Source organism: Equus przewalskii, chromosome 14 (assembly GCF_037783145.1).
Source record: "Equus przewalskii isolate Varuska chromosome 14, EquPr2, whole genome shotgun sequence".
Lineage (NCBI taxonomy): Eukaryota > Metazoa > Chordata > Mammalia > Perissodactyla > Equidae > Equus > Equus przewalskii.
In genome coordinates, this window is record NC_091844.1 from 81,490,867 (window position 1) to 81,517,902 (window position 27,036).

General features: G+C 49.4%; 1 protein-coding gene and 1 long non-coding RNA gene across 32 annotated transcripts in view; one reads left to right on the plus strand and one right to left on the minus strand.

Moving 5' to 3' along the window:
• Positions 1-27,036, minus strand: part of LPIN1 (lipin 1) — a 123,715-nt gene that overhangs the window by 59,971 nt on the left and 36,708 nt on the right. For 3 of the 31 annotated variants that reach the window (XM_070574422.1, XM_070574415.1, XM_070574409.1), the window contains exon 1: positions 10,147-10,311. The exons of 17 other annotated variants lie outside the window; for them this stretch is intronic. Coding sequence is in view for 3 of the 14 variants with exons in the window: in XM_070574404.1 (XP_070430505.1) it covers positions 24,562-24,660 (99 nt within the window). In the remaining 11 variants the exon portion in view is untranslated. 11 more of the 31 variants (XM_070574401.1, XM_070574400.1, XM_070574413.1 and 8 more) reach the window with 10 other exon arrangements.
• On the plus strand, positions 24,980-26,844 carry LOC139075834 (uncharacterized). The gene is made up of 2 exons (XR_011526727.1): positions 24,980-25,271; positions 26,176-26,844. It is a non-coding gene; the product is annotated as an uncharacterized lncRNA (long non-coding RNA).

The window sequence follows — 27,036 nt, forward strand, 5'->3', positions numbered from 1 at the left end:
ACCTTCGATTCACCTCTGAAAGGATACCCAGAACAAAACAGAATTTCGGGCTGAGAAAAGAAATCCACTGTCTGTGTGACATTAAATTTTTCCCGTTGGCACAGCCCCCTGAGACCCATCCTTGTTTTCGTGAGGGCCTCCGGGGAGCTGCAGGTGCAGCCTGAGCGAGCACGCTTCTTCCCCGGCAGACCAGCTAAGCACACCTGCCCGGGACAATCAGTGGAGGCGAGAAGCATAAAATGATGCTTACGAGAAAGACTTAAAAGGGCCTGGAAAACCACGAAGGGTGTCGACCGACTTTGGAGAGAAAGTAACAACCCAAAACCATCAGACCCAACGCCCATCACATGTACACTCCAAACCCTTGCCGTATCACTAACCGAATTCAAGAAAAAGGCCACGCAAACCAGCACGCTACGGCTGTAGAGCAGTTCACAATGTATAAGACTCCTTCACGCAAGTGAGTTCATCTGGTGCAAATCTGAGCAACCTGTGCAGTACTCAGGACCAGCATTATTAGCCCGTTTCCGACCAGGAGCGAGGGGCGCCAGGAGTGCATGATGCTCGCTGTAGCAGGAGCAGCAAGCAGTAGAGTGAGAACGGAGGCCCGGGCTGAACCCCAAGTCTCCCCTGTTCTCCTGTGCAGTGCTGGGCAGATGAAACTGGTATAAATGAGCGAGGCCCAGTGACAGATAATCAGTCGTGTGAATTTAGCAAAGCAGACGGCAGCCATCTAGTTCTAAAGGTCAAAGAATATTAAGCATGTTTACAGAATATCCAGTGCCATATGGATCATCATAGACTGTAATTAAAGCTACAGAATTACAGAGGCTGCTCCAGAGCCAGGGCAGAAAGTGTAACCTATGAGACTAAGCATCTAAGGAGAACTGACTCATTATAGGGAGTGAGCCCACCATCAAGGGAAGCATTCAAAGAGTCTCAGCCACCACCTGGCAAAGAGGTTGTAGAGGGAATTCAAGAACTTGATGGGGCTCTAAGTTTATGATTCTACGACCTGCTCATAGTAACATCATGAAAACAAGTCTTCATCCCAAGTCAAGAACCCAGAGGCTGTTTTGTTTGTGTTGGGGACGGGAGGGGAGGGGAAGGCTGCATGGGGTTTTTGTTGCTGTTGTTCCATCACAAAAAATTCCAGACATGCAGGCGTCAAAATGCACCCACCACCTCTGAAGTAGCTTGGCAAGTTTGGGAATGAGGGCAAAAAGTGCTAAAATTTAAAAATTAGAGGAAATTAAGAAAACAGGAATAGTTCTCTCCCAGGGACATAAAGACCAGGCCCCAAACAAAATTCACCGTAAACCCAATTTAAATAACAGGTTCGTAAGGCTTTTCTTGCCCACAGACAGGCCATGAAATGTAAAGGATAAGAGCCTGAAAAACAGAAACTGCACAAAATTTGGGGTCAGAAGGCCTGGATGTATGCGTCCTCCTCCAGCATGTGCAAGCTGTGCACAGGAGCAAGGCAGCAATACCCCTCTGAGGAAGCCTAACCGGCTGTCCTGGGGAGCATGCGCCACGGTGAGGACTTGGAAAAGCTCTTTGCCCCGGGGAGAGCCCAGGGCAGAAGGTACTTCTTACTGCTGGCACCTCCCTGAGGAAGTGACCAGAGAAATCAGCCTGAGTCGCTGGCTCTGCATGGGATATTTTCACAAGGCAGTCCTCCTCGGGGCCTCTCAGAAGGTAAATTCAAAACCCTTCCCCTAGCCTGCAAGGACCAAAAGGTCAAACCCTCCTTTATTCGGTCTGTGATCTGAACATTTCTTTGCCACTTTCGTCCTGAGAATGATTCATCATTTCCGGGGGCGACCTGCCACCACCCCCCGCCTGAGCACACGGTGGGCAGACACACCGTCTGCTTGTCACCTCTCCCCTCACAGGAGGTGCTGGAGGGACGCCTGGGGAATCTGGGTTTAGGCGCATCCAGGGGGCTTCTCAGTGGACAAACCAACCCACCATCAGGCCGGGGAGGCCTCCTGCCTGCGTCCCTGCCGAGGGCAGCAGGAGCAGGGCACCCCGCAGACAGACCCCGCTCCTCTCTTGCGGGCCAACAGACACTGAGCAAGCCGACAGTCGTGTCCCAGCCAGCCAGCTACAGGGCTTCAATGAGCACATCTGAAAGACTCTAAATATCCATGTTTACTGGCAACACCAGGCAAAGACAGTAACAGCACGGAACCAGCGCAACATAAACCTTTAAATCCACTGTGCATTTCCACATTCCGTTAAGGGTGGTGCACTGTCCAGAGGGTGACAATAATAATTTAAATTGTTTACTTGTTTATCATAATGATGCAAAGGATATAATTTTCCCGCTTTGCAGAGAAGGAAACTGAACCGTAGAGTTTATGTAACTTGCTCAGGGTCCCAGCGCAGTCAGGGGCGGAAGCAGCACTCAAATCCAGGTAAGTCTGAGTCCAAAACCGTGACAATCCTGCACAGCTCCTGGATGACTGGACCATCCGACCTACATGTGAGGTCACACACAGACTTTCTACCTGCTGAGATGTGCAGGAAGTACATGTAACGCACAGGATATGAAAACATATTCACTGCTCCAACGGCAAGGCCAACATCATCCACTGTGGTACATGACAGTTTTTCCTTTTCCTAAGCCGGTGTCTGGTTTGGAAATCGGTCGGCATGCTCCAGAGGTATGCCTGTGCTTGCCAGTCGGTCCAGGGGCAGCAGACCAGCCTCGCCCTCTGCCATCTCCAGGGGGCACACACAGCTAAAAGAGTGCTCAAGTCAGTCACCCGGACTCAGCTGAGCCCTGCCACCAGCTCTCAAAGTCAGAGGAAAACCCTATGGAGCCCACAGCTCTGAAAGAGGTCTCATTACTTCTGAATTAATGAAGAAAAAGGGCAAAGAGGTCTTACTAGGGAAGTCAAAATTCTCATGGATAAAGCATCCCCTCCTCCTTTTTATCCTGATCCACCTCGAATGTCTGAAAGTTGTCTCTGAGCACAGGTGAGTGACTAGCCCACACCCACCCCTCCCTCCACACATCCACTCCTCCCTCCATGCGGCAGAGACCACACAGTGCCCGCTCTGCACCCTGCTCTGGGTTTGGCACCCGGAAAGATTCATTCCAGCCGTGGAGAAGCTTAAAGTCTTATACCTTAACTGGCTCAGTTACTCCACAATTGAACATCATTGTTCATTTATAACCTTTCTGAAAACTTATCAACTTATAAACTTTCTGAAGAATTTGCCTTGGGAGAGTGAGCGCTCCATCACTAGGAGTATTTAAGCCACTTGGCTTTTAGTTAGCATGGTTCTTCCCCAAGAGTATGACAAAATCTGCCTCCCTGGGGGTCTCCCCAAAGGTCATTGAAGCCTGGAGACAACTCACTCTTCATTCTCCTGGTGGTCCTGGGTCATCTGACAGCTTCCACTCGAGGAAGGCGCTGTCAGCCTCACTGGGCCTCATGGGGATTGGGGGGGGGCCTGCACACACCACCCCTGCCTGCTCTCCCCGAGCACATTCCAGTCTCTGTCTCCACGTCTGGGGCCCAAGTCTGAGGCCTGACCAGCTCTGGTAGAAACACAAACATCGTGCAGCCCCTGGGGTCGGCCAAGGTCACATCCACCTGGAAGGCTACACGATAAACGCCAGTTTCATCCAATGCATTAAAAAAAAAGATGATTTATAAGAAATCCCAAAAATGGTATAATAACTAATAAGACTTGCATGAAAATGAAATTAGTTTATAAATAGCCTATCTTCCTCTTGTGATTTATATGAACAGCAAAGAGGAAGTCTTTCTTCAGAACATTCCGGACTGATACTTATCAGCTGGTAAGGATGATAAATTACATATAAATGACAAAAAGGGAAGTATGACTTAGATGCAGCATGATGCAAAAGAACACCAGACTAGAAGTCAAGATACCTGAGTTTCAGCCCTTCCCCCACTACGCGGGCAAGTCACTTCCCTCTTGCCAGCTCTGGACTGAGCAAAGTTCCGTGTCTGTCAACATCCTTGAGTATTCGGGGACTTTGTGAGCATGCAAGTGTTCTTCAGGAGATACTCCGGTCCAAAATGAGAAAATTCACTAGCAAAGCTTGCCATGTTTTTAAAAAGCCTGCAAGTCAGACTAACACTTCCTAAGAAAAGTGATGAGGCAGCAAAAACCGCTGGTCCTAGAGGCCCCACACCAAAGCCCCTTCTGATTCAGCAGGTCAGCCTCCAGACCTCGGAAGGGGAGAGCCAGCTCCAGGCGATTCTGCCAGAAGGAGGGTACAGTGGGAGGTGTGGGGAGTGAGGGCGTCCGGGAGCGAGGCTGCTGTCACCCCGCAGAAGTGAGTTAGGAAAGTGGGCGCCCAGCCCTCCACACATGCAGGGAGCAGAGGTCTCCACACAGCGGGCCATCCACACTGAAGCTAATCTGTACAGCTCCCTGCACACAGCAGGTGTTCAAATGCATTAGTGAGCCCGACCCGCACGGCTCCAGAAGGGCCACTCTGCTAACATTTGTCCAGATGAGGTCACGGAGGTCTCATGACTTCATGCCTGGTTAACAAAAATCAGCATTTCATCCAAAACTGGCAGAATTCTTCTCTGGTCTCCACAAATTGCCAAGAAACACTGCTTTCTTGGAATTTCTGCCAAAATTCAAAGCCCCAACCATAGCTTTCATAACTGCAGCTTTTGCTAACACCATCTACCTCTGGAATATCGGGGGCAGTTGAAGATGGCCTCACACCAACCCAACAGAAAAATGGGCAAAATTTATAGACAGAGTTCACAGAACAAGAAACCCATCTGATCAATGACCTGCAAGAAGAGAGTCAGCCCCATTCATAATTTAAGATATGCAAATCAGAGGAGGCCTTCCAGGTGGTCCCAAATCAGAGCATTTCATAAAAACCCCAGGGCTGGAGGGAGCGGGGGAACAAACCGTCGTCACTCCCAGCTGCTGGGTAATAACTAATAACAGAGTGAGCACCGCGGCCACATCTGTCATTGTTTGCACGTTCTAGCAAACCCCAGCAATTCTGCTGCTCTAAGATCAATGTAGAGAACAGTAATTGCAGCATCAATTGTAACAGGGAAAATCACAAACAAGTATCTATATGACTCTGGTTAAAGAAATGATGGTCCACTCACTCCACACAATGGAACGTCACGAGGCTGTTTAACACAATGGGGAGGGGGGAGGTACCTCCACAAATACTAACACAAAAAGGTATATATTCAGTGGGAAAAAAATACAAAAGTGTTTATAATATGAGCTCATTTTTTAAGAATTCCATTTACACACATTCTGATAGACAAAAATTTCCAGCCTGATGTACATTCCACCTGCGGACCGGGAGACCTTCCCTTCTCATCCTAAGTGTTTCCATGGTGTTGGTTTCCGGCGTTTGGTTTTCACATGTGCATGTACTACTTCAACATTAATGACCTCGGAGGACCACGGGAGGGATAGAAAACTCTGGCCAGCTCAGTGTCAGGGTCTCCCCGCCACCAGAACTGCTGAGACAGGAGGGGGTGGTGGGGGGGCTCCTGCATTGGTCACAAGGTCAGACGGGTGACCGCTCTGCTCCTCCAGCATCGGGATTTTGCCAAGGCTCGGATCTTATAATCCCTGTGATGAGTGTTCTCAGGTCCCTGCCAAGGGGCTCAAAAGGACTGGACAGCAGGGTTGGAGACACCCAAACCACAGCGTGACCAACGTGCTGGGCAAAACAGGTCCAGGTCAGAGCTCAATCCTCTGGCTTGTATCTAGTCACTAACCGAGCAGAGGGCTCTGCCTCATCCGTTCCACATCTGCAGGAGCTCTCCGTCCAAGTCTGTGTCTGGTCAAAAAGGATGCCCTGCTCTTGCGACTTCAACTTCTATCTGACCCCTGCCCACCCCACTCCAGCAATTCACAGACAGTAAGGTCACCCGGGCGTTCGAGAGCGCTGCCTACAGCTCAGGGGCAAGAAGGCAGGCTGTGCAGGAGCCAGTCGGTGTTCACAGCCCAGCTCCACCACCTGTGACCCTGAGCAGGTTCTTAACCTCTCAGCACCTCAGTTTCGTATCTATGAAATGGGATGACTTCAGCAGCGCCCCCCACAGGATTGCTGTGAGGTGGTATACACTAAGTACTCTTCAAAGTGCACTCGCCAAATGACAGCCAACCGCCAAATGACAGCCAACCGTGGGGTCACAAACGGCTCCAGACAAAGGCTGTGCTTTGAATTACGGCTCCTGCCTGAGAGTACTTTCTATATATCTATTTAAATTATACCTTCTCAAAAAGAAGGGGCAAAGAACACTACTGGCTGAAATTCATAAAAAAATATTGGAACGGTATGTTTATATTCCAATGGGGTAATATATTTCCATTTTGTGCAAAAATCCGGGCCCAAAGGCAACCCAAGATTGGGCAGTGTTCTACAATTATGTATGGCAGAAAATCCTTCTGTCAAAACAGACGTGGGCAGGGCTCCTGCGCCCTGCTGGGCGGTGGGGTTGGTTTTCCCCAACTCTAACTTGTCTTGACACTTCTCTCTCGTCTTTTGTAAACCAAGGTGTACGCCTAAGAGATCCAGGAATGCGGAGGAAGATGTCACCAAGAAGAGAGCGTCCGTGTCCCAGGAGATAGAGGACTTCCCGGGAACAAGTCACACGATGTCAATGGGCTCACCTGTCCGACAAGCAGCCCGCAAACAGGTGTCTCGGGCAAGTCTCGGTCGCTGGGTCTGCTTTGTGAGCAACAGAGAGTACCTGGCACTCAGGAGCAAACAGCAGTCGATACAAAGCCTCGGCTCGGTTCTAACAGCCTGCAGCTTTTTCCTGGAAAGCCCTAGCAAAAAATTCACAGTGGTTGCAAGAATCACAAAACTTGGTGAGTGGGTTGAGAGATGTGGCCACGATCACCAGCGTGGAAACTTCCCTGCTCCTCTCCTGACTGAGCCTCTCCTGACTGAGCCCCCACCCGACCTCTCAGCTGGACAGTGGACATGGCACAACCACCCTGAAGCATCCCCCAGCAAGCAGGGGCTGCTGCGAGCAGGAGGAAGCCAGGGTCCCCATGGGCTGACATCTGTGGAGGGCTGCTCCCTCCCCACACACCCAGACCCCTTTCCCACACACCCAGGCACTCTCTCTCTCACACACTCACACCCACACACTCACACACACACACACACTGCAGCTAAAACAAGTTTCAAAAAACAATCCCTCACCTAATATTAGTATGTCCCAGTCCGATATTTTCTTTTCTATTCTATTTCACTTTTTTAAAAATGCCGGTGGGCCCACTAACCTAAGACTAGTGGGTTCCAAGCTGTACCGTGAAAAACCACTGGCGTCCGCCTGGACCCGGAGTACTGGGCAGGACTCGCCAGCCTGCACACACTCCAGCCCAGCCCCGCTCACTTATTTGTTGAATAAAAGGTGGGGAGAAGTGAGGCAGGAAGACGTGGAAAGAGGAAGAAAAAGGGGCACACAAGGAAGTAGGGGGAAGACAGGAAGGAGCCCTGCCATGGTCAAGAGGACCTCTCCTCCGCATGGATCCAAGTTGAGACTTCCCAGAGGCGGAGGGGCCTTCAGGACCCGGGTGCACCACAATCAAGGGACCCGGGCCCCGTATCCCGAGCTGGACCGGCTGCCAGGCACAAAAGCAGGTGACTGGCCCCTGGCTCTCTCTTGACCCTCCACTCACAGCTTAGAAAGCTAGCACTTCAGAAACAGCCATCAAATAGGCACCCGGAGTCCTCCACAAATTAAGAACCTGTCAAATCACTGACAGGCCTTTTGGAGCTTTTCCCGACTTTTTTCCACAAATCCCATTCTGATTTTAAGTGAGTGGGTTTATCCCATAATAAACTGGGCCAAGGTTCAATGAAACGTAAAAAGCGTGACTTTGCCCTTCCCAGGAAAGTCGCCCCAAAGCTGACAGTGCGTGACTTATGCATCACGACCTCCTGTATTCCTCGTGAGGACCTCAACAGCTCCAAATTCTCATGGCCAGTGACACTGAGGAAGCTGAAGCACAAAAACAGGTCAAACCACCAGCCTCAGCGTCCAGACTGGAGCACCACCTTCTAGATGTTTCTCAAAATGCCCCAAAAGCCACCCCCACCCCAGTGCAACCTCGCCCGTCTCCTTCGGCATGCTTGCCCAAGTCACTCCATCCCATTTAGGTACCTTTTAGACCTTGAACCCAGAGGAGAGAGGATCCAGGAGAGGCCAACTCACAGTGGGAAGGGATGGCAGGAAGAAGCAGGGGGTCCCATAATGACGATTTACCGCCCAGAGGCCACTGTAGACAGGACTGTCCCAGTCCTACAAATAGGCATCCTCACTGGTACCTTGCCTTCCTCTTGTAAAAAAAAATAACACCACAGTGATCACTGACCCCGTATTCTGTCGCAGGGGCTCTTGTGTATCTCAGTTAACTTTTACATTGTGAATGCGTATGACTATCTCTCCATTTCAGAGAGGAAGAAACCGAGGCTCAAAGAATTGAAGTCCTTTGGCCCAAGTTATACAGCGCTAAGTGGCCCGCCTAACTAGGAAGCCAAGTTCTTCGCACTAGCCTCAGCACGCCGCAGGCCACAGTGACCTCGTTCAAAGTATCTTTCCATCTCCTGCCCTGCCCTGCCCTCTGGTCCAGGGCTCTCCGTGCAGCTGACCGGGAAAAGGGCAGGGCCCACAGACTTCCTTCTGGCCAGGCTGTCCCCCTTCCCCTCCCCCAATCCGGGGCAGACCTCTTCACTGTTCCCGAGGGTCCCCAGGACCAGGAGATCCTTCAGTCCCTCCCCTGAACACACGAGTGCTCTTCTGAGCAACAAGACCCAGCAGGTTTGCCCCTGCAGCCCGTTCCTTTCTTGAGGGGTGAGGGTTTTGATGACTGAGACCTTGGATGGTGAGGCGCGTGCACAGCATCCCACAACAGCTAAGGCAGAACTCGGCCTCCAGACCCACAAAGTTCAGGTCCAGGTCCGTCCAGGCCCAGCTCCACAACACACATGGCCCTACACAGAGGAATAAAAGCTCCAAAACACACCCCTACACTAACAAACTTGATAATAAAACAACTGTTGGCAAACACAAAGCACTATCAAAATACGAAAACCATAAAACAAACTCTCAGATCTTCCAACATTTTGGGGGGGAGGGGGGAGGGTAAGTGTGTGTTTATTTCTCGATTACTGTATATTCCTCAAATTAATTTAATTCATAAGACCCAAATTATGGAACAGAGGATAAACAGTAAATTTCACAATCAAGACACATACTCCTGATAAGAACATTGCTACAAGCTCATCTTTTCCGAAGCATTCCTCCTATCCGGGGAAACTACTGGGTTCTAGAAACTCTCCGAATTAACACTGCTAGTTGTTTTAGTTCAAGTTTCCTGCTTGCTGGTCGAAAACCGGGTTGGTATCTGCTTTCTCAGGCACCCACCCTCCACACAAAGTACCAGCCAGTTACCTATACTCCGGCTCTATGGCACTTAAGCTTATTTCCAAAACACTACTTTTCATCCCACATTTTCCTGGCCTTTCCCAAAATAAAATCATTCGCAGCGGCATGTGATGGAAGGCCTAGCACCCACTCGGCTTCAGGAAAGGTGCAGAGGCTGGCCAAGGAGGGACCTGACCGTAATCTGAGAACCAGGCTTCTTCCAACCGGGGTCAGCCTGCCGCCCAGCAGCTGTGTGACCTTGGGCACGTAGGTCAACCTCCCTGAGCCTCAGTTTCCTCAACGGCAAAGCAGGAATCCTAACCTCCCCCCGCCCCTCCCCGGGAAGATTTTCATACAAGTCCTCGGCGCAGAGCAGGGACCACCCGCCCTCGCTGGACGGAGCTGGTCCCGCCGTCTCGGCATCCCCGGTCGCCCCCTGGGTCCGCCTGGCCCCAAGGTCAGCCCCGCGGGCGCTCCGAGAGGGAAGGCCCGAGGGATGCTCGCGAGGCCGCCGGGCCCCAGGGCCTGTTTCTCCGCCTCCCTGCCGGAGCCACTTGCCCGGAAAGGACCGCGAGGACAGAGATCGGTCCTCCGGCATCGGGTCGGCCGGTCGCCCGGCCCGCTCCAGCATCGCCACGTGCCCCTCGCCCCGGGCCGCGCCCCGCCCCGGCCGGCCAAGCGCAGCCCAGCCCGGGCCGGCTGAGGCTGCAGCACCTACCTCGGCGGCCGCCGCTCGACCCGGGATATGCCGGGAAGACTGCCCGGGCGGCTGGCGGCGCGGAGGCGGCTCCCGGCCGGGCGGCGCTGCGCGCTTGGCCGCCTTTGTATGCAAACACCCGGGCGCCGCGCGCTCCGGTCGGCGCGGCTCCTCCCCGGGGGCGGGGCGAGCGGGCGTGGGCGGGGCGAGCGGGTGGGGCGGGGAGAGGGGCCTCGGGAGGGACGGGCCCCTGGGCCGCTTTCAGGGCCCGCCCGGCCACAGGAGGTGGAGGAACGCTCGGGTCCGCCAGCCCCTCCTTCATCGCCTACCTTAGCTTTCCTTTGGGCTTGGGGCCTTAGGCTATGTTTCTGATTTTCCTCCCCAAAGCCAAAGTCCTATATTTCATTCAACAGGCTAGATGGACATTTCCCGAAGCCTTGGAGCGCAGTGGGCGTGCAAAATCAGCACTCGGGGCAGCCTGGTCAACTGCTCTCAGAAACCCCCGAGGGCCCGGCTGTCGCCTCGGCTTGACTCCTCCTAGCAGTGGGACTTGGGCCCGTGTCCCTTAACCCTTCTGAGCCCCAACCTTCGTAAAGTGGCAGCTGTGTTGGCATACTGCGCTTTACGCTCAGCGTCTCAACGTTGGTCCACCTTTCTCCTTTATCCGAATAACCAGCCCTCATGCTTCGTTTATTCACTGAGCAAGTACTCTTTCCACGGTCTGTTCCAGACACCAGGGAATGTGGCTTTGAACAAGAGAGACAGGTCCCTGACCCCATGGAGCTGCCATCTTCCAGCAGGGAGACAAGGCAAGGGACAAATTATGAACAAAACAATCTCTAATGGCGAAATGATTTAGAGCAGATGCTCAGAGGTTGTCACATTTGAACTGAAACCCAAAGGGCAAGAAACACCCCAGTCCTACCAAGATAGGGGGAGGAGGCAGAGCTTTCTAGAGAGCAGAAGCAGCCAGTGTAAAGGTTCCAAGGCAGTCCTCTGCGGGTGGCTAGAGCCATGGGGCAGCTGGAGGGGCAGCAGGGACCAAACCTTTGGGGTCTTGTAGGCCAAGGCAAGGAGTTCAGTTATTGCAAGAAGGGTTTTAAACCTGGGAATCGTATGACCTAATTTACATTTTTAAAAATCACTTCGCTGCTATATGTAAAATGGACTGTAGGGGACAGGAGTGAGAGAGAGCCGACAGACTGCCACCGCCGGTAACCAGGGGAGATGACGGTGGCCCGGTCGGATAGGGGTGAGGATGGGGGTGGCCTTGAGAATTGGAAAGACTTCGGACATATTTCGGAGGTAACACCCATGGATTGGCTAATGTATGGATGGGGTTGGGGTGGCCCACAATGAGAGAAACGGAGGTAATTCAGGAGGGCAGTTTGGGCACTCTGAATTTGAGATGCTTTTCAGCCATCCCAGAGGAGCTGTCGGCAAAGCATCTGGGTCTCATTGGAGCAGTCGCCTGGCTGTAGGTAGAAGTTTGGGGGTCATGTGCCTGGGGAGCTATGCCCAAGTGATGCATCTTCTGTCCAGCCCACCGTGTGTGATGCCCTCTACCTGGTCCTGGGGTAACTCCCATCTAGGCAGCCCCTGTCCCCAGGAAAGCAGGCAACCCCCTCCCATGCTGGCATTTAGAGGAGGGGGCTACACAAGGGGATTCTCATTTACAGATGAGATTCCTCCCCCAGGTTATTAGAGACCAGAGCTTGGCGTGCATCGCTGCTGCCTGCAGATTGCAGGGCCCCCGGAAGGAAGCGCTCTTGGGTTCTCCCCCGCTCCCTTCCCTCCAGGGAGTGCCTGGCCTTGGGGCGGAGAAGCAAGTCTACCCTACTTGGAAAGGCTTTCTGGAAGCAAAGTCCAACTTCAGGGGCTTGAGTGAAGACTTTTTTAAAATAAATCTTGAATTATTAAAATTTGGAGACCAGAGGTCTAAAAACGTAAGAAAATCAAGTCCAAAGCGCTCATTCTACGAATGACGAACTTGGAGGCAGAGTGGGGTTGAAGTTCACCCCAAGTCGGCACCTCAGGAAGCCTGTCCCCATCACTGCCACAACGTCTAAACAGGGCCAAACAGGGATTTTTTTTTCAAACAAGCAATGAGGAGAAAATACTAGATCACATTTCACTACTAGCTGAATGGGATTCGCCCAAGTCCTGGCCCTCTTCTGATCCTGCCCTGGCTGGAGTCCCCCTAAGAGGGCCCTCGCTGTGTTGTCAGCAACCAGGCGGTGACCTAGCTGTGACTCAGCCAGGAGAGCTGAGGTGATCCCCTTGGCCAATCCCAGGACCTGCCGCTTTCTGCCCCACTCGGAAGAGAAGAAGGAACCACAGGGCTGAGTAAACTTGCTCCAGCTGGCTGGAGGAGGAAGAGGGGTGAGTGACGCCAGGGCAAAGCAACACAAGCATCCTCAATTCTGAAGACCCACTTTCACAATCTGGAAGACGGGGAGCAGGTCCTCAACACACAGTTCCACTTTCAGGGTGGAAAAGGTCATCATGTAAAATACGTGGCACGGTTGCCGACTTGAAAGATTTCTAACTTCTAGAACCCTGTACACGAAGGAGTGGTGATTCCCAGAAGGGTTTATTCAGTGCTTAGCCCCGCCGTGATAGAGAGAGCGCCCAGCTCATGCAGCTCTGGGACTGGGCAGCTGCTGGCCTCCCCCACTAGGAGGGACACCCGGAGCGCACCAACATTGCTGAGGATGCACAGGGCTAAAGAATTACAGCTCCTCAAGTGTCAGAACTTTTCTCTGCATATAAAAGTGACGAAAGCAAGATAAGCCACCCTGTTCTAGCTGGAAACCTCCCCCTTTTTAGCCAGTGACAAGAACTCTCTTATTCTGGGAATTCTGGAGTTTTCCACATTAACTACCTACACAACTGAAAGGGCTCTGCAAGAGGAAGGGGAGACAGGAGGGGTAAATTGCCCTCTTCACAGGAACCCCATGAAACAGTGTAGGCAGCTGTGCAATTGACTGGTCTCCTGACAGCTCTGGGCAGTGGCATCAGTGGTTAGCTCTCTAAATGCCCTGGACAGAAAGGATACCAAAGAAAACACAGTGAATTATTCCCCCGGAGGGCTGCACTTTACCTCTGGCGCCAATGACTTTGGAGTCCCAGGTAGGGAGGGTATCTCCATGGGATGCAAGGCCAGTCCTTGGCTGGGAGCCCCAGATAAGGTGACTTCAGAATGGGCACTCCCTTGCTCAGGACCTCAGGAATCAGGTGGGAGCCAGGGACCATCTGGTGCCACCTCACCCGCTCAGAGGACAGGGGACAGAGCAGCCTGGTGATGAATAAATGACAAGCAATAGGATATATTGGAGTATATGAGGAAGCCATTTGGTTTAAAACTAACTCGGCCTGATGCTGTTTTTCCAAAAGGCCTGATGTGGCCGGTTGAGCATGCATTGTACATCTGCTTTAAACATTTACAATGTCCCAAAGACAAGAATGATGCCCTTAAAGGTAGGGATGTAGCTTCCCCCAATATTGGCCTTTCTTTAAGGATAAGCATCTCTTCCTAGAAACTAAGGATTAATTATTGACCCACTGTGCTCACCTTGTGACCACTGACCTTATGCCAGCAAAGCAATCTCTGACTATGTAGCAGGGACATTCCTATCATACGTGATGTATGCTTTTTGTTCCAAGACAGTATATGACCACTCTGTACACCCCTTTCTTTGGAGTGAGTCCTTCCTTCGTGAAGGCACTCTCCCAGGCTATATAGTCCTTAGGGTCAGCTCACAATAAACTCAACCCAGTTTTGACTTATAGATGGATTGTGAGTTATTTGCACTGACACTGGAAATCCATTAGAGATGAAGTGGGTCCCCCGGGTGCCTCTGGGTGGCTGACCAAAGCGAGCTTCGAGGGGGAAGAGGCGGGTATGAGAAGCCCCAGGTTCTACAGGAAGAGGAAGAGGAAGGAGGGTAAACCAGGAGGAACAAGTGTCTGGAACCACAGCTCAGAGGGCCCACCCTCGAATTAGGGTGACGACCACAGATCAGGGTGAGGCATCCGAGGGGGCAGAAGAAGTCCCAGGGAGATCAAGGGGAGATGCTGACAGCTGGCCACAGCGGGATCTTAGAGGCCACGCTACCCCAGTACACCCTAACAGATACATTAGACAGCATCATGTGCCTTTCCTCGGCCACACAGTGAGCAGAGTCAAAGATTCATAGGAACCACATGCACCCAGTGCAGCAGCAAAGCAAGGAAACCCCCCCAGGCTCAGGGCAGAGAGACAGGCAGCTCACCCCCACGGCGGCACTATGACAGTGGGATGGGATGGTGCTGTCTGACTGGGAGAGCAGCCACCACCCATCCCCCGCTCACCTGAGCCTTCATTCAACACTCACTTGTTGAGTGTCCTCCCTGTGCCAGGCCCTGTACAGAGCACTGCGGGCTCCAGTGGGGACCAGACCAGACATAGCATCTGTCCTCAGTGAGTATACAGTCAGGAGTGGTAATCACGGCCAATAGCACAAATACCCATAAAAACTGTCACCCTGCTCAGCACCTCTATGCACTGAAGGGTTGAACACTACTGCAGGATTCAATCTGCTGGACTCCCGAGGAATAGGATTCAGCTGAACTTGGTGGCCTGGGCAGGCACGGATCTGGGCTAAACTAGGCCAAGTGTGGAGGAGCAGAAGGCTGGAGGGGGAGCAGCCATGCAGAGCAGTCTGTGTGTGCAGGGCTTTAAGGAAGACCCTGGCCGGCCTGTGTTGGAGTGCGGGGGGAGCACAGCCAGCCCCATCCCTGCCCAGCGCTGGCTCCCTGCCTGTGTCCCCTGTGCTCAAGAGGGGCGCTGTTTCTCCTCTGGCCAAATGGAGGAGATTCCTAATGAGCCAGGCTAGGACAAGAGAGATCTCTGCTGGGACTGACCTGGCTCCCGCTTCCTGGTCCACTTACAGGCCTGCAGGTCCCTGATCTCTATGAACCAGCCCACACGCCGTGGAAGTTCTGTCCCTTGGTGGATACTTCCTATCAGTATATCTGCGCTTAGCTTTATAGGATTCCTCCTTCTCCCCAGCTCCTCCCCAGCCTCACAGTGACAGCTGTCTCCTCTTTGCAGTCCCAGGACTGGTGGTCACACAATTTGGTGTGTCGTGAGCATTTGCCAATCAGAAGAGACACCAGGCACAGCACAGCAGGGTCCTCTTGGGTTATGGAGCAAGTTGGGAGGGGAAAGGAAGAGGACAGATGAGGTGGCAGGAATGAGGCCACTTAGGGAACTTGGGACAGTAACTACTGACTAATATTTCTAAATTTCTAATATTTTAATCATTGGCAAGGCCATATTAGCGTATGCTAGATGAATTCACCCAAGAAGAAAACATATTTAGAATTCAACTTAGAAACACATCTGCTATGGATTGAACGTTCCCCTAAAATTTATATGTTGACGGGCCAGCCCCATGACCGAGTGCTTGTTTGCACGCTCCACTTCGGTGGCCCAGGGTTTTGCCGGTTCGGATCCTGGGCGTGGACATGGCACTGCTCATCAAGCCATGCTGAAGTGGCATCCCACATGCTACAACTAGAAGGGCCCACAACTAAAAATATACAACTATGTACTGTGTACTGGGGGGTTTTGGGGAGAAAAAGGAAAAATAAAATCTTAAAAAAAAAAAGTTCTATGTTGAAGGCCTAATTCCCAAGGTGATGGCATTTGGAGACGGGGAACTAATTAGACTTAGATGAGGCCGTGAAGGGGGAGCCCCACCAGAAGTCTGGACCACAAAACTAAGCATAGTGATCCAACTTCTGACCTCAGTGAGGGAAGCTGGCTCCAGAACAAAATCGGGTTCCCGCAAAGACACTGTGTAACCTGTTAAGTGCTGTGAGCTCTGGGCCAGATCCAGGGTAACTTCACCCACTAGACTTTTCAGCCAGTAGACCTCTGCATCTAGTTAAGATGAGATCTGTGATGCCAAGCGATATAATGCTTTGTCAGCTCTAAACAAACCATTAGGAAAGCAGAAAAGAACTGGATTTGCCAGCAAATTATAACATCTCTTGCCATGCAGAGCTTAAGTGCTGCTTACCTATGGCCATCCACATGGGCATCTGCTTGTTTCCTGGAGCCTAATTACAACCTCTTTCGTGTTGACCTGGAACCTGGGGTTGGTTGAGGAAAGTAATGCTACACACTGAGGACTTCAAGTCATCGATGTCATCATCTCTTGTTCCCAGAATAAATGAAATCTTTCTCACTCACCCCTAACGTTCTAAAGCAGTGTTTCCTATGAAAACTTGTCACACATTAGAATCACCTGGGAAACTGTTAAAACTCTCCGTGCCCAAATTACAGCCCACGTCAATGAACCACAGTCCTGGGGGTTGGACCGTGGCATCAGCCTATTGCAAAACTCCCCATGAGATTCCACTGTAGAGCCACGTTTAAGAACCAGTGTTCTGAGTCCACTTCCCCTCATCCCGTACCCTGGCCGGCCGCCATTCTCTCTCTCAAAGCCCACGCTCTCCTCTCCCAGGCCCCCATGCCGAGGGTCAACAGGTAATCTATATTTCTTCTAAATGTCCGTATAATGGAACCCACGCAAGCCAGCTCCAGTAAAGAGAGTGAGTGACTGTGTGTTTGTGTGTCTGCGTGTGAATGGAGCACGCTATATTAAAAGGAGGCAGGGATTCCAGAAATGGGCCTTGTACTATGGCGGCTTTCTCTCTGGCTCACTCTCTTTCCACTTCGTTAGTGCTGCCCCCTTTCTCTCTCCCAGCCTGCTTCCTTCCAGATTCTCCTCCCTCATCAGTCTGGCCACACGCAGCTCATCAGGTACCTCTCCCCTTCACAAGACCTTCCACTTCAGCTCCTCTAACTCCAAAATTTCAAAAGAGAAATGGTATTGACCCAGGTCGTCTTCGCAAGCTATAATATACAAGTCTTAGACAAGCCATTGACATCCTTGGAATGGCTATCTTTGAGTCTCTAGTCCATCCCTAGTCCAGTGCTTCCCACTTCTCCTCACATCCCCTTTTCCTTTGCCTAGTGTACCCGAGACACGGTGCTAAACATTGTAGCAGATCGAGCCATGAGCCAGACACCGTGCCTTCCTTCAAGGCCTACTTAAATCTGTCAGATATCAACAGACTGGATACAAGTAAGTGCTGTAAGAGAGAGAGGAGCAAGGCGCTATGGAAGAGCACGGAAGACAGGATCGACCTGATGGGAGGTGCCGTGGGGGAGTGGTTCCAAGCTGAGCTTTGATCCCAGCCTCACCTCTTGCTAGTCATGTGATCTAGGGGAAAGAACATTTGACCTCTCTAATGCTCAGTTTCTTTTTCTACTAAACTGGGGTGAAAATACCTGTTTCACAGGGTTATTTGGAGGAATAAATGATCTAAAGCACTTAGTGCAATGTCTGGCACAATATGCATGGCCCACTCTGATGAGTCCTATAATAACAATAATTACTATTATTATTATTATCTACTATGAACACTTAGGAGCCTGATAACGAATGTGGTGTCAGGTTTGGGGCTTCAGGATGGGGAAGACTTTTGACAGATGAAGTGTGGGGGCAGGTGTTTCAGGCTGAAGGAACAGCACGTGGAAAGGCATGATGAAGGGGAATGGGGAAGTATCATCGCTGTGTGGCTTGGAATGCGAGGCCACTGCCTGGTTTGAATGCAAACATAAATTTATATCCTTCTTCTCGCTTCCATAGTGAAGAATTAGCGCAGGAAGGAACTAACCACTTAGGAAAATTAAAGTCAATTTCCCAGATTAATGCACTTGTTCCTTTGTACTTAGGAAAGCTAAATTAAATTTTCCTTTAACCCAAAGCAGAACTTTAATCTCACCCATAAGTAGAATGACATGCATCTCCAAGGAGCGTCAAAGACGACAGAGCAGCAGCATCCCCCTCCTTCAGCATCCTCGGGAACACTTTCTCAGTAACCCTCTGGCCCCTCTCTCCACCTCTCGTCCCTTTGGTCTTACAAAAGGAACTATTCAGTTGCAGTTCAACTGCTCCTTTCTGGTGGAAGGGTCAACGCAAATTAAGAAAAACTCAATCTTCCCGGGTGCAATAAGGGAAAAAGACTGCCTTCCCTCCCTTTGCTTAGAGCATCTGCCGTGCAACACTCATCATTATAAATTCTTTCTCTGCCCCTTTAAGATGTAAGTAAAGATTTTTAAAAGCTAAATAAGCTTTTGGGCACTGCGCAACTCAGAACTGTTTCATAGACCTGGAAGCCATCTCTTTGAAATGTAAACATCAAGGAAGATGGCGCCCTCATCTCCCAGTTTCCATGGGAGGGTAGGCTCCTAAGTTCAGTAGGGACCATGCCTCGCTCCAAGGTTCAAAACGAGCTCCCGCTTCGGCAGCCCAGGGTTTGAGGGTTTGGATCCCAGGCATGGACCTACACACCACTCATCAAGCCGTGCTGTGGTGTCATCCCACAATAAACTAGAGGAAGACTGGCACAGATGTTAGCTCAGGGACAATCTTCCTCACACACACACAAAAAAACACCCAGCTCCTGTCGTAAATTTATTACCAGAAGTTCCCTTTTTTTTTTTTAGATAAAGCCAACACAGATGGCCACCCCATTACCAGGTGAACTAGGACTAACTGTGTGTGACAAATAGCACTGTCAAGTCCTCTTTCTTCAGGACTAGTTGTTTAACTTGAGAACATGTATGTAATGAGTTGTATCAGCCTAGCTGTATAAGGTGCTGAGATTTCTTTCTCTCTTTGCAACCTGTTAGCAGATTGCCTGTGGTGTGCATCGCATTCTGGTTTAATGCTTATTCGACAATCCATCTTTTTTCTTTCTCTTCTCCCTTTGTGGAGAGATTTTCTCGGTTAGGAGGAGACTTCATTCTTTATGATATATCTCAACACCAGCCCTGCTGTCCTCAGGACGTAGGCCTTCCCTGCCTACGGGTCAGTGAGCCAAGACAGGGAAGCCTGGAACGAGGGTGGTCACGGTTAACTCAAGAGAGAAGCTCTCCAAGCCTGATTCGGGTCACAGGTCAAGTTATCATTACTATCTTCCATCGCCCATCCTGTGCTTTTTCTCTCCAAGGCTGCTACTTAGCAGTCCAGAGGATCCATGGATAGAAAGCACAAATCCATGAACTTAATGTGGAAAAAATTGTATCTTATATTTACTAACTTCTAACTCAAATTTAGTAGGATTTCCTTCAATTATGAATGTAGGCAACAAAACACAATAGTCTTAACAGTACCTGTGACCAGCACCAACAAAAAAGCACAGATATTTTCATGCCACATGGAAGTTGTTGCAGATATTCCAAAGTATCATATACACTCATTAGTACTTAAAAATTATGGTTGTTATTAGATCTGCTGCTCAGGGACAGAAAAGCTGAGGAATTCAGACTTTTGACAATCGAAGATGGAGAGCCTGCCTCCACTGGGGCTCAGTCAATACAACAGAGAATTTTTCCCTCCACCGCCCCACACCGTTGAGCTAACAAGAGCAGCAGGGTAACAGGAACAGCAGGGGAGGAAAGAGCATCGTGTGCACCTCTCCGAGGTACGGTGCAAAAGGAAGGTCTGAAGCTGAGAGGCAAGCAGACGTTTCTCTGACAAACCCACCCCCAGCCTAAAACACAAGGTGTTCCCACAGGAATTTGAAGGGTTTGGCGCACTGAGGGTAAAACCTCAAACCCAGCTTCCGCTTCGGTTACATCAAAGCCCCACACTAAAGGCCTACCAGGAGGAAAAGCAGGTCCGTTTCTAGAGACGATAACAGTTTGTCAGTGTTTCTGCAGTTCTCCCAAGATGCCCAGCTTTCAAGAAAAAATTAGGAGGCAAATGAAAAGTCAAGAAGAAAAACAACACGCATCCGAGAGACAGCAATAATTGCACCCAGACTCAGATATGACACAGATGTTGGAAGTATCTGACGTGCACTTTTTAAAAACTATGATTAGTAGGTCAGAGTCTCTAATGCGTAAGGTATACAATAGGCAAGATGGGATGAGTAACTTCACCGCAGAGAAGGAAACTATAGGAATCAAATGAAGTGCTAGAAATGAAAGATCCAGTCCCACAGATGAAGAACATCTCCCATGGGCTCGTCAGTAGACTCGACAGTGAGGAAAGAGTCACTGAAGCCGAAGGAAGATAATTAGGAATTACCTAACCTAAAGAGAAAAAAGAGGAAGCAAAAAAAAAGAACAGAACTTCTTAGAGCTGTGGGAATGGAATACGTGTAATGGAACCCCAGAAGGAGAAGAGAGTGAGACAGCAGGGCAGAAGAAATATTCAAAGAAATAATAGCCTAGAATTTTCTAAAATTAGTGACACCAAACCACAGATCTAAGCATCTCAAGAACACTAAGCAGTATAAATATTCACACACACACACACACACATGCATGCACACAAGCATATTATATTTGAACTTCTGAAAATAAAAGCAAAGAGAGTCTCAAAGGCAGTCAGAGAAAAGAGAAATTATACAGAGGCACAAGGTAAGAATTATAACAGACTTTGCACCAGAAACCATGCAAGAGAGCCAGAGAGTGAATATTGTGGACTTTGCGAGCCACATAGTCTTTTGGTTTTTTTTAGGAAGATTAGCCTTGAGCTAACATCTGCTGCCAATCCTCTTCTTTTTTTGCTGAGGAAGACTGGCCCTGAGCTAACATCCATGCCCATCTTCCTCTACTTTATATGTGGGACGCCTGTCACAGCATGGCTCTGACAAGCGGTGCATAGGTCTGCACCCGGGATCCAAACCAGTGAACCCCGGGCTGCCAAAGCGGAATGTGTGAACTTAACCCCTGTGCCACCGGGCCGGCCCCTCACATAGTCTTTGTTGCAACTAAGCCCTGACATTATAGCACAAAAGCAGCCGTGGACAATATGCAAATAAATGGACATGACTTTGTTCAATAAAAATTTGTTTATAAAAACAGGTGGTGGAGCAGATAGGGCCCATGTACCATAGTTTATCAGCCCCTGGTCTAAAGCAAAAATAGTAGCAATGCTTCATGTATTAATAGCATATGTGGGAGTAAAAGCACAAAGGATGCGAGGGAAGACTTGGAAATAGACTGTGGTAAGGCCCTTACCCTACACATAAAGTGCTATCCTATTATTTTAGGGTAAATTCTAATTAAAGATGTAAATTGTAAGCATTTGGAAATCACTAAAAAAAATCAAAAGATATAAGTAATAACTTAATAAAGAGATAAAATGGAATCATAAAAATGTTCAGTTAACATAAGTGAAGGCAGAAAAAGAGAAAAAGTAACAAATAGCACAAAGAGAAAACAGCCAGTAAGATGGTGGATTTAAATCCAGCCACACCAAAAATCACATTAAATAGACCAGCTAAAAGATAAGATTGTCAGATTGGATAAAGGAGCAGGACCTAGCTATATACTGTCCACAAGAACACCACCTTAAATATAAAGACGTGAAAATATGATGGTGGGTACATGACTCATGCATTGGTCAAAACTCATAGAACTGTGCAATATAATATTACTGTATGTAAATTTTAAAAATCAAACAGGATGTAGGAGTAAAGATGGAATGCAGATGATGACACCTGACTGACTCTATTACAGATTAATCACACACCACAGCACACTGCAGAGGATGGAGAAGAAAGGAACCGACCTAACTTTGGCAAAAAGTGTTTCAACTGGATCCTATAAAGCTAAAGACTACAAGAACTAGATACAAACGCTGTACTCCAGTTGATAGATTTGTTTCTCACAGGGGCATGGGTAGCAATTTTTAAATTGCTTTATTTGGGTCCTAGGGTTGAAAATAGAAGTAAATAAATTGTAGATAGGAGGAGCAAGGTTTCTTGCTGTTGGAGAAAGAAGCTACAAATAAGTAAAGGGAGACAAGGCTAGAATACACCTTGTGGTCTGAATTGGAGTCAGATAGGAACTCATGCTTGTTATTTGATGGATGGATGGATGGGTAGATAGATGGATGGATAGATAGATAGATGGACAGACAGACAGACAAATGGATAAATGTAGAGGTGTGTCTATGCATGGGTTACTATACCTACGTAGATTTCTCTCTCTCCACTTAAAGGGACTAGAAGCAGTGACACCCCAGTAGCAATGAGCAGACAGGCACCCAGGTCTTGGTTTCTAAATACCGATTTGCAATTTAAAAAACTAGATTTCATTGGAGAACTGGTGGATTCCAGGGCCAGAGCAGAGAAAATACCAGGTCAACCTGGAGGATCTCGTAGTACCAGAAGTAAGGAAATGCCAAAAAAGAAAGAAAGAAAGGAAAGGAGGGAGGAAGGAAGGAAGGAACAAACGAATGAACAAAGAGAGAGAAGGAGAGACAGAAAGAAGACGGGGACACATGTTGAGAGAGCACAGGGGCTGACCTGAAAGAGCTCCCAACAGCCAAAGTTGGAATTTATCCGACAAAATAATATTATTGGATTACAACCTAAATAATTAAAAAGATCCATGACTCCATACTGATAGCAATAATAACTGAATAAAGAAATGAATTGTGAAGACACAACTCTTCCTTAAAGAAGAATTCCAATTAATAAATGCTGAAAGAATGAGGGAAATAGAAAATCAGCCTTCAAATGCCACAGTGGTAATTGCTGCAGGCAGGAGCACCGGTGGAAGGTAAGGTTAGGAGCAAAGGTAAAAGCAGAAGCAGAGTAGTTCTATGGTTTCTGACTATTTAGTCCTTACAAAGCGAATTTACTTTACAGTGAAACATCCTGGCAGACACCACCTTGACCAGGTGACCAAGGTTAACAGCTCCAGCGATGCACAGCGACCCCACGTGCACTCTGACAGGATGCACTGGGAAGGCACACCAGCTCCGTAACCTTCTTGGAATAATATAAAAGGTTCAGTCTAATCATGAAAAGACATCAGACAAACCCAAACTGAGGGACCTTCTAACAAAGGAACTAAGGAGGACTCTTCAAAAGTGTCAAGACCGTGAAAGACAAGGAGAGACTGAGGAAGTGCCACAGACTGGAGAAGACTAAGGAGACAGGACAACTCGATGCCTTTGGCACTCCTGGATTAGATCCTGGAACAGAAAAAGTAATTAGTAGAAAAACTGGTGACATTTGAGTAAATTCTGCAGCTTAGTTAAAAAAAAAAAAGATAACTGGCTCAATATTGCCACAAATCCTTAGTATCAAATGATTAGTAAAGACCCAAAGGCCCAAGGAGTTTGGGAGAAGGAGCTGTGAGAGTTGTGGGTGCCAAAAGAGGCTCCAGGCTTCACTCAAGCAGACGGAGTGTGAGCCAGACCTTGAAGGATCATTGTTATGACAACCGGTGGAAATGAGTAGAGAAGAGATTGGGGCAGTGGAGGGGTAAAGGGGGGTCAACAAGTTTATCAAAGGTTCGGCAGTGGGAAAGTCCAAGAGCTGTCCAGGATTCACTATGCAGGGTATCCAAGAGAAAAGTTCCTTATGGGTTTGCTGAGGGGTTAAAATGGGAAAGCAGCCCAAGACCAACACATCATGCCCTCAAATGGCAGCCTCAGGAGTGGGTAATTTATCCTGAAATGCCTAGAGAACCATTAAAAGCTGATAAGCAGGGAGTGAGATCTTATGAAACCTCCATTTTGTGAAAGTGAATCTGGCCATGGTGGGCAGGCCATAGAGGGTGGTGGGAAGGCTGGGCAGCAGAAGGCGACTGAGGCAGACAGCTTCTGTGACGGTCTAGATATCCAGTTATAGAGGGAGTCAAGCGATGATCAGGAATTGATTGCCATGGAGAACTGACGACGGGACAACACATTTCCAAATTTATCAGTTTTTAAGTCGCTGAAAAGGGATAGCTCCAGCAGTAACACCCCCCCTCGCTGCCCAGGCTCAAGGTGGGACAGAGCCAGCATCTCTGCCGGCGTTGAGTCCTGACCCCGCGTTGTGAAATGAGGACACTCACAGCTTCCCCCACATTTAAGTCCTGCTTGGATGTAGGAAAACTGATTCTCCCTGTTGCCACATCATCCATTAAAGAAGGGCAAGAGATCCAGGGAAAAACAGTGATTCAGGGACTGCCCACATGTTTCCTGCCGGGGCCCCAGGTGGGTGTCTGTCAACGTGGGCTGGCTGCTTTGAGAAGGCTCTGACAGCCACCCTTTCCCAACTCCAAAACAAAACAAAGCAAATATGGACCATGGTTTACCATTCTCAAAGAACTTCATGAGAAAGCAATCAATCACACTTAATAGAGGTATATAAGGATGTATATAAGCCTGTATAAAAGCCCAGAGCAAACCAGTTAACAGAAGGGAGAATTGAAACACCAAGAGCCTTGTTATAGGGCTTAGGTGTCCCCAGATTTCAGTCGCCGATTCCATTCTTCAGTGAGTTCTGTGCCTGAGAAGCCAGCACATGGGGAAGCTTGAAACCTCATGATGCTCCACCCCTCCCACCCCCGCCGCCATTTACCTTAGCTGCCAGAAAAAAGCCTTGTCCCTCCCTTTTGGAGGGCATATTGGCAGGACCCCATTGAACTTCTATTAACTTCAGACAGAGGTGCCTGCTCATGGGAACGTTGGCATCCTGGTCAATTTTCCTCTTTCTCCTAGCTTTCTGGTTCTCAGCAGGCCAGGCCACCACTTCTTGGCTGTTGTTAGGATAAGCATGGCTGGCTCCCCTCCGGTCTTGCCTTTCTCTCTCTTTCCTCCTGGTCTTGCCCCTCAGCCCACCTCCTCCCCTCCCATTTTCTCTCCTTCTCCATCATCCTTTCATCAGTGCCACCTGCAAAGACTCCAGGAAAAGCTCATTGTTGGGTGGCAGGATTGTGACGACCCCACTGGGGTTATGACGTCAGTGTTTGGTGGCGCCCAGAGGAGGAGAGAGAGATGAGACGAGATGAGTGAGGACTAAGTAAGGCTGCTGTGTGGAGCTGGCTGAGACCAGCACTGGACTCAGAACAGGCCTGGTCAACAGTGGAGCCCAAAGAAAGCTTGGAGCCCAGCATGGCCGGATCCTTCCATGAAATCGGGTTTTTCTTTGCTGACTTCTGAATTCACAACAAGCTAACCGGAAGAGCCTGTAATTCACAGAGCTGCATTCCAACAAATTGAGAAAAACTTGAGGAAGGAAATTCCTGATGTGTTTTTTACAAAGCATGGCATTATCTACTAAACGTACTAGTAAGAGATTCCTGTAATAGACGTTATTGCAGAAAAAGCATCAATTCCAAGAAATTTAAGCTATATGTGAACTCTTTGAAATGCCCAAGTCATAGATAAAAACTAAATACTAGGCTCTTCTATAGTTTCTCCAGATCTTGTCAACCCTTGCTTACCAAAATTTGGGGCTAAAAAAATATTCGCTAGCTTCTTAAATCATGATTCTCACCTTCAAAAGTGTAACCCAGTGTACAATAGTCTACTGAGACCAGAGGGGGTGTTGCCGAGGCCAGCACGTTTAATGGGCCACAAGATTCCAGCTTCTGTGCCGCCCCTGCCAGCCTCAGGAGAATAAGATCCTGTAGCTGTGCATTTTCCCAACCCTGTGGTATTGGGCTGCACAGATACATGTCTGCTAGCCTGAAACAGAGCGTGGAATTTTTACTGGTCCTGCATTCAGTGCCGGCCATCATACTTGACGGCCATAACGATGGCAGTACACCTGTTTGGGAGGGAATGACTCAGCAGGAAGGGGGAGGCCAAAGCATGCTCTGAGTGTGATAATCAAAGCTGTTCAACCTGCAAAAGAAAACCCGGTGTGGGAGTGGGAGTGGGAGAAACGTGGCCTAATATCAAGGACTGACATGCAAGGACAAGATGACATTTGTCTGTAGATTCTAAAGGATCTGAAGGATGAAGGTATGTGGATTTGGGGTGGCCATATAAAGAGCCTAAGGAGGCAGGTCAGGCCTGTGCAGAGACCACCTGGGCTGTGTCTGGAGCCTGGGAGCTCCCAGCTGGACCCCCAGTTGGAAAGGGGCTGTGGAAGGTTCTAGACATGAGACAGCAAATTGAGTTAGATTCCTTTAATGGTCCCCCCAGCCCTAACTCAGTGAATTAGCTCTCTCCTTCTTTCTGTCTCCAGAGTGAACTGGTGTATCTTTTGCAAAAACAATTTGAGAATTCCGGGTTCAGCTTCGCTGAGCACCACCGGAGCACCGCACAGAGGAATGGTGGTCATGGAGAGACGCACAGGTCAGGCTCGGAATGCTGCCACCTGATTTGCTGTCCCTGGATTGAATTAGCTGCTCTCCCCAGCCCCCTGCTCAGAGGATGACCTAGTCCTATGAAAGCTCCATGTCGGGGGTCTGTGAACACAGAAGGAGACAGAGGCGCTGTCCCCAGAGGAGAGAAGGGACAAGAGAACCCTGTCTAAAGGGATTCTGAGAGGAAGTTGGTTCCAAAAGATACTTCTGAGTTACAGATCTGCCCCTGGGCCAGACCTCAGGCTCTATCTGTAAGGTGACCCAAGCCCCCGCGGGAAAGTGGCTGTCCCAGGTCACCACACTAAATTTGACCTGGACCTGAGCCAAGCTCTGTGTTCTCCTCCCAGAACAGTGGGCATGTAGGCCCAGTAAAAATCCCACAGATCTTTCTGGAATCTTTAGTGTCCCGAATAGGGAGTGGAGATCTGAGTCCCGGTCTGTGCGCTGTCACTTATGAGACCCTGCACACGTCACTTCAAGACCTCCGTCTCCGCATTGGAAAGTGAGGAGGTGGGGAATAGACGGTCATCAGCTCTGACCTAGGGCTACGTGTCTGTGGTGTGACTTCATGGCTGTCACCATCTTTATCATCACCCCTGTCCACTGCCCCCCCAAAACACCCACCCAGAATGGTCACTGTCATTCCTGGGTCCATGACACCCTGGCAGCTCTAATAATCTCAAAGAACGTTGAGATAGTTTCAGAAGAAGGAACTGACGTGAATTCACTTTAATTGAAAA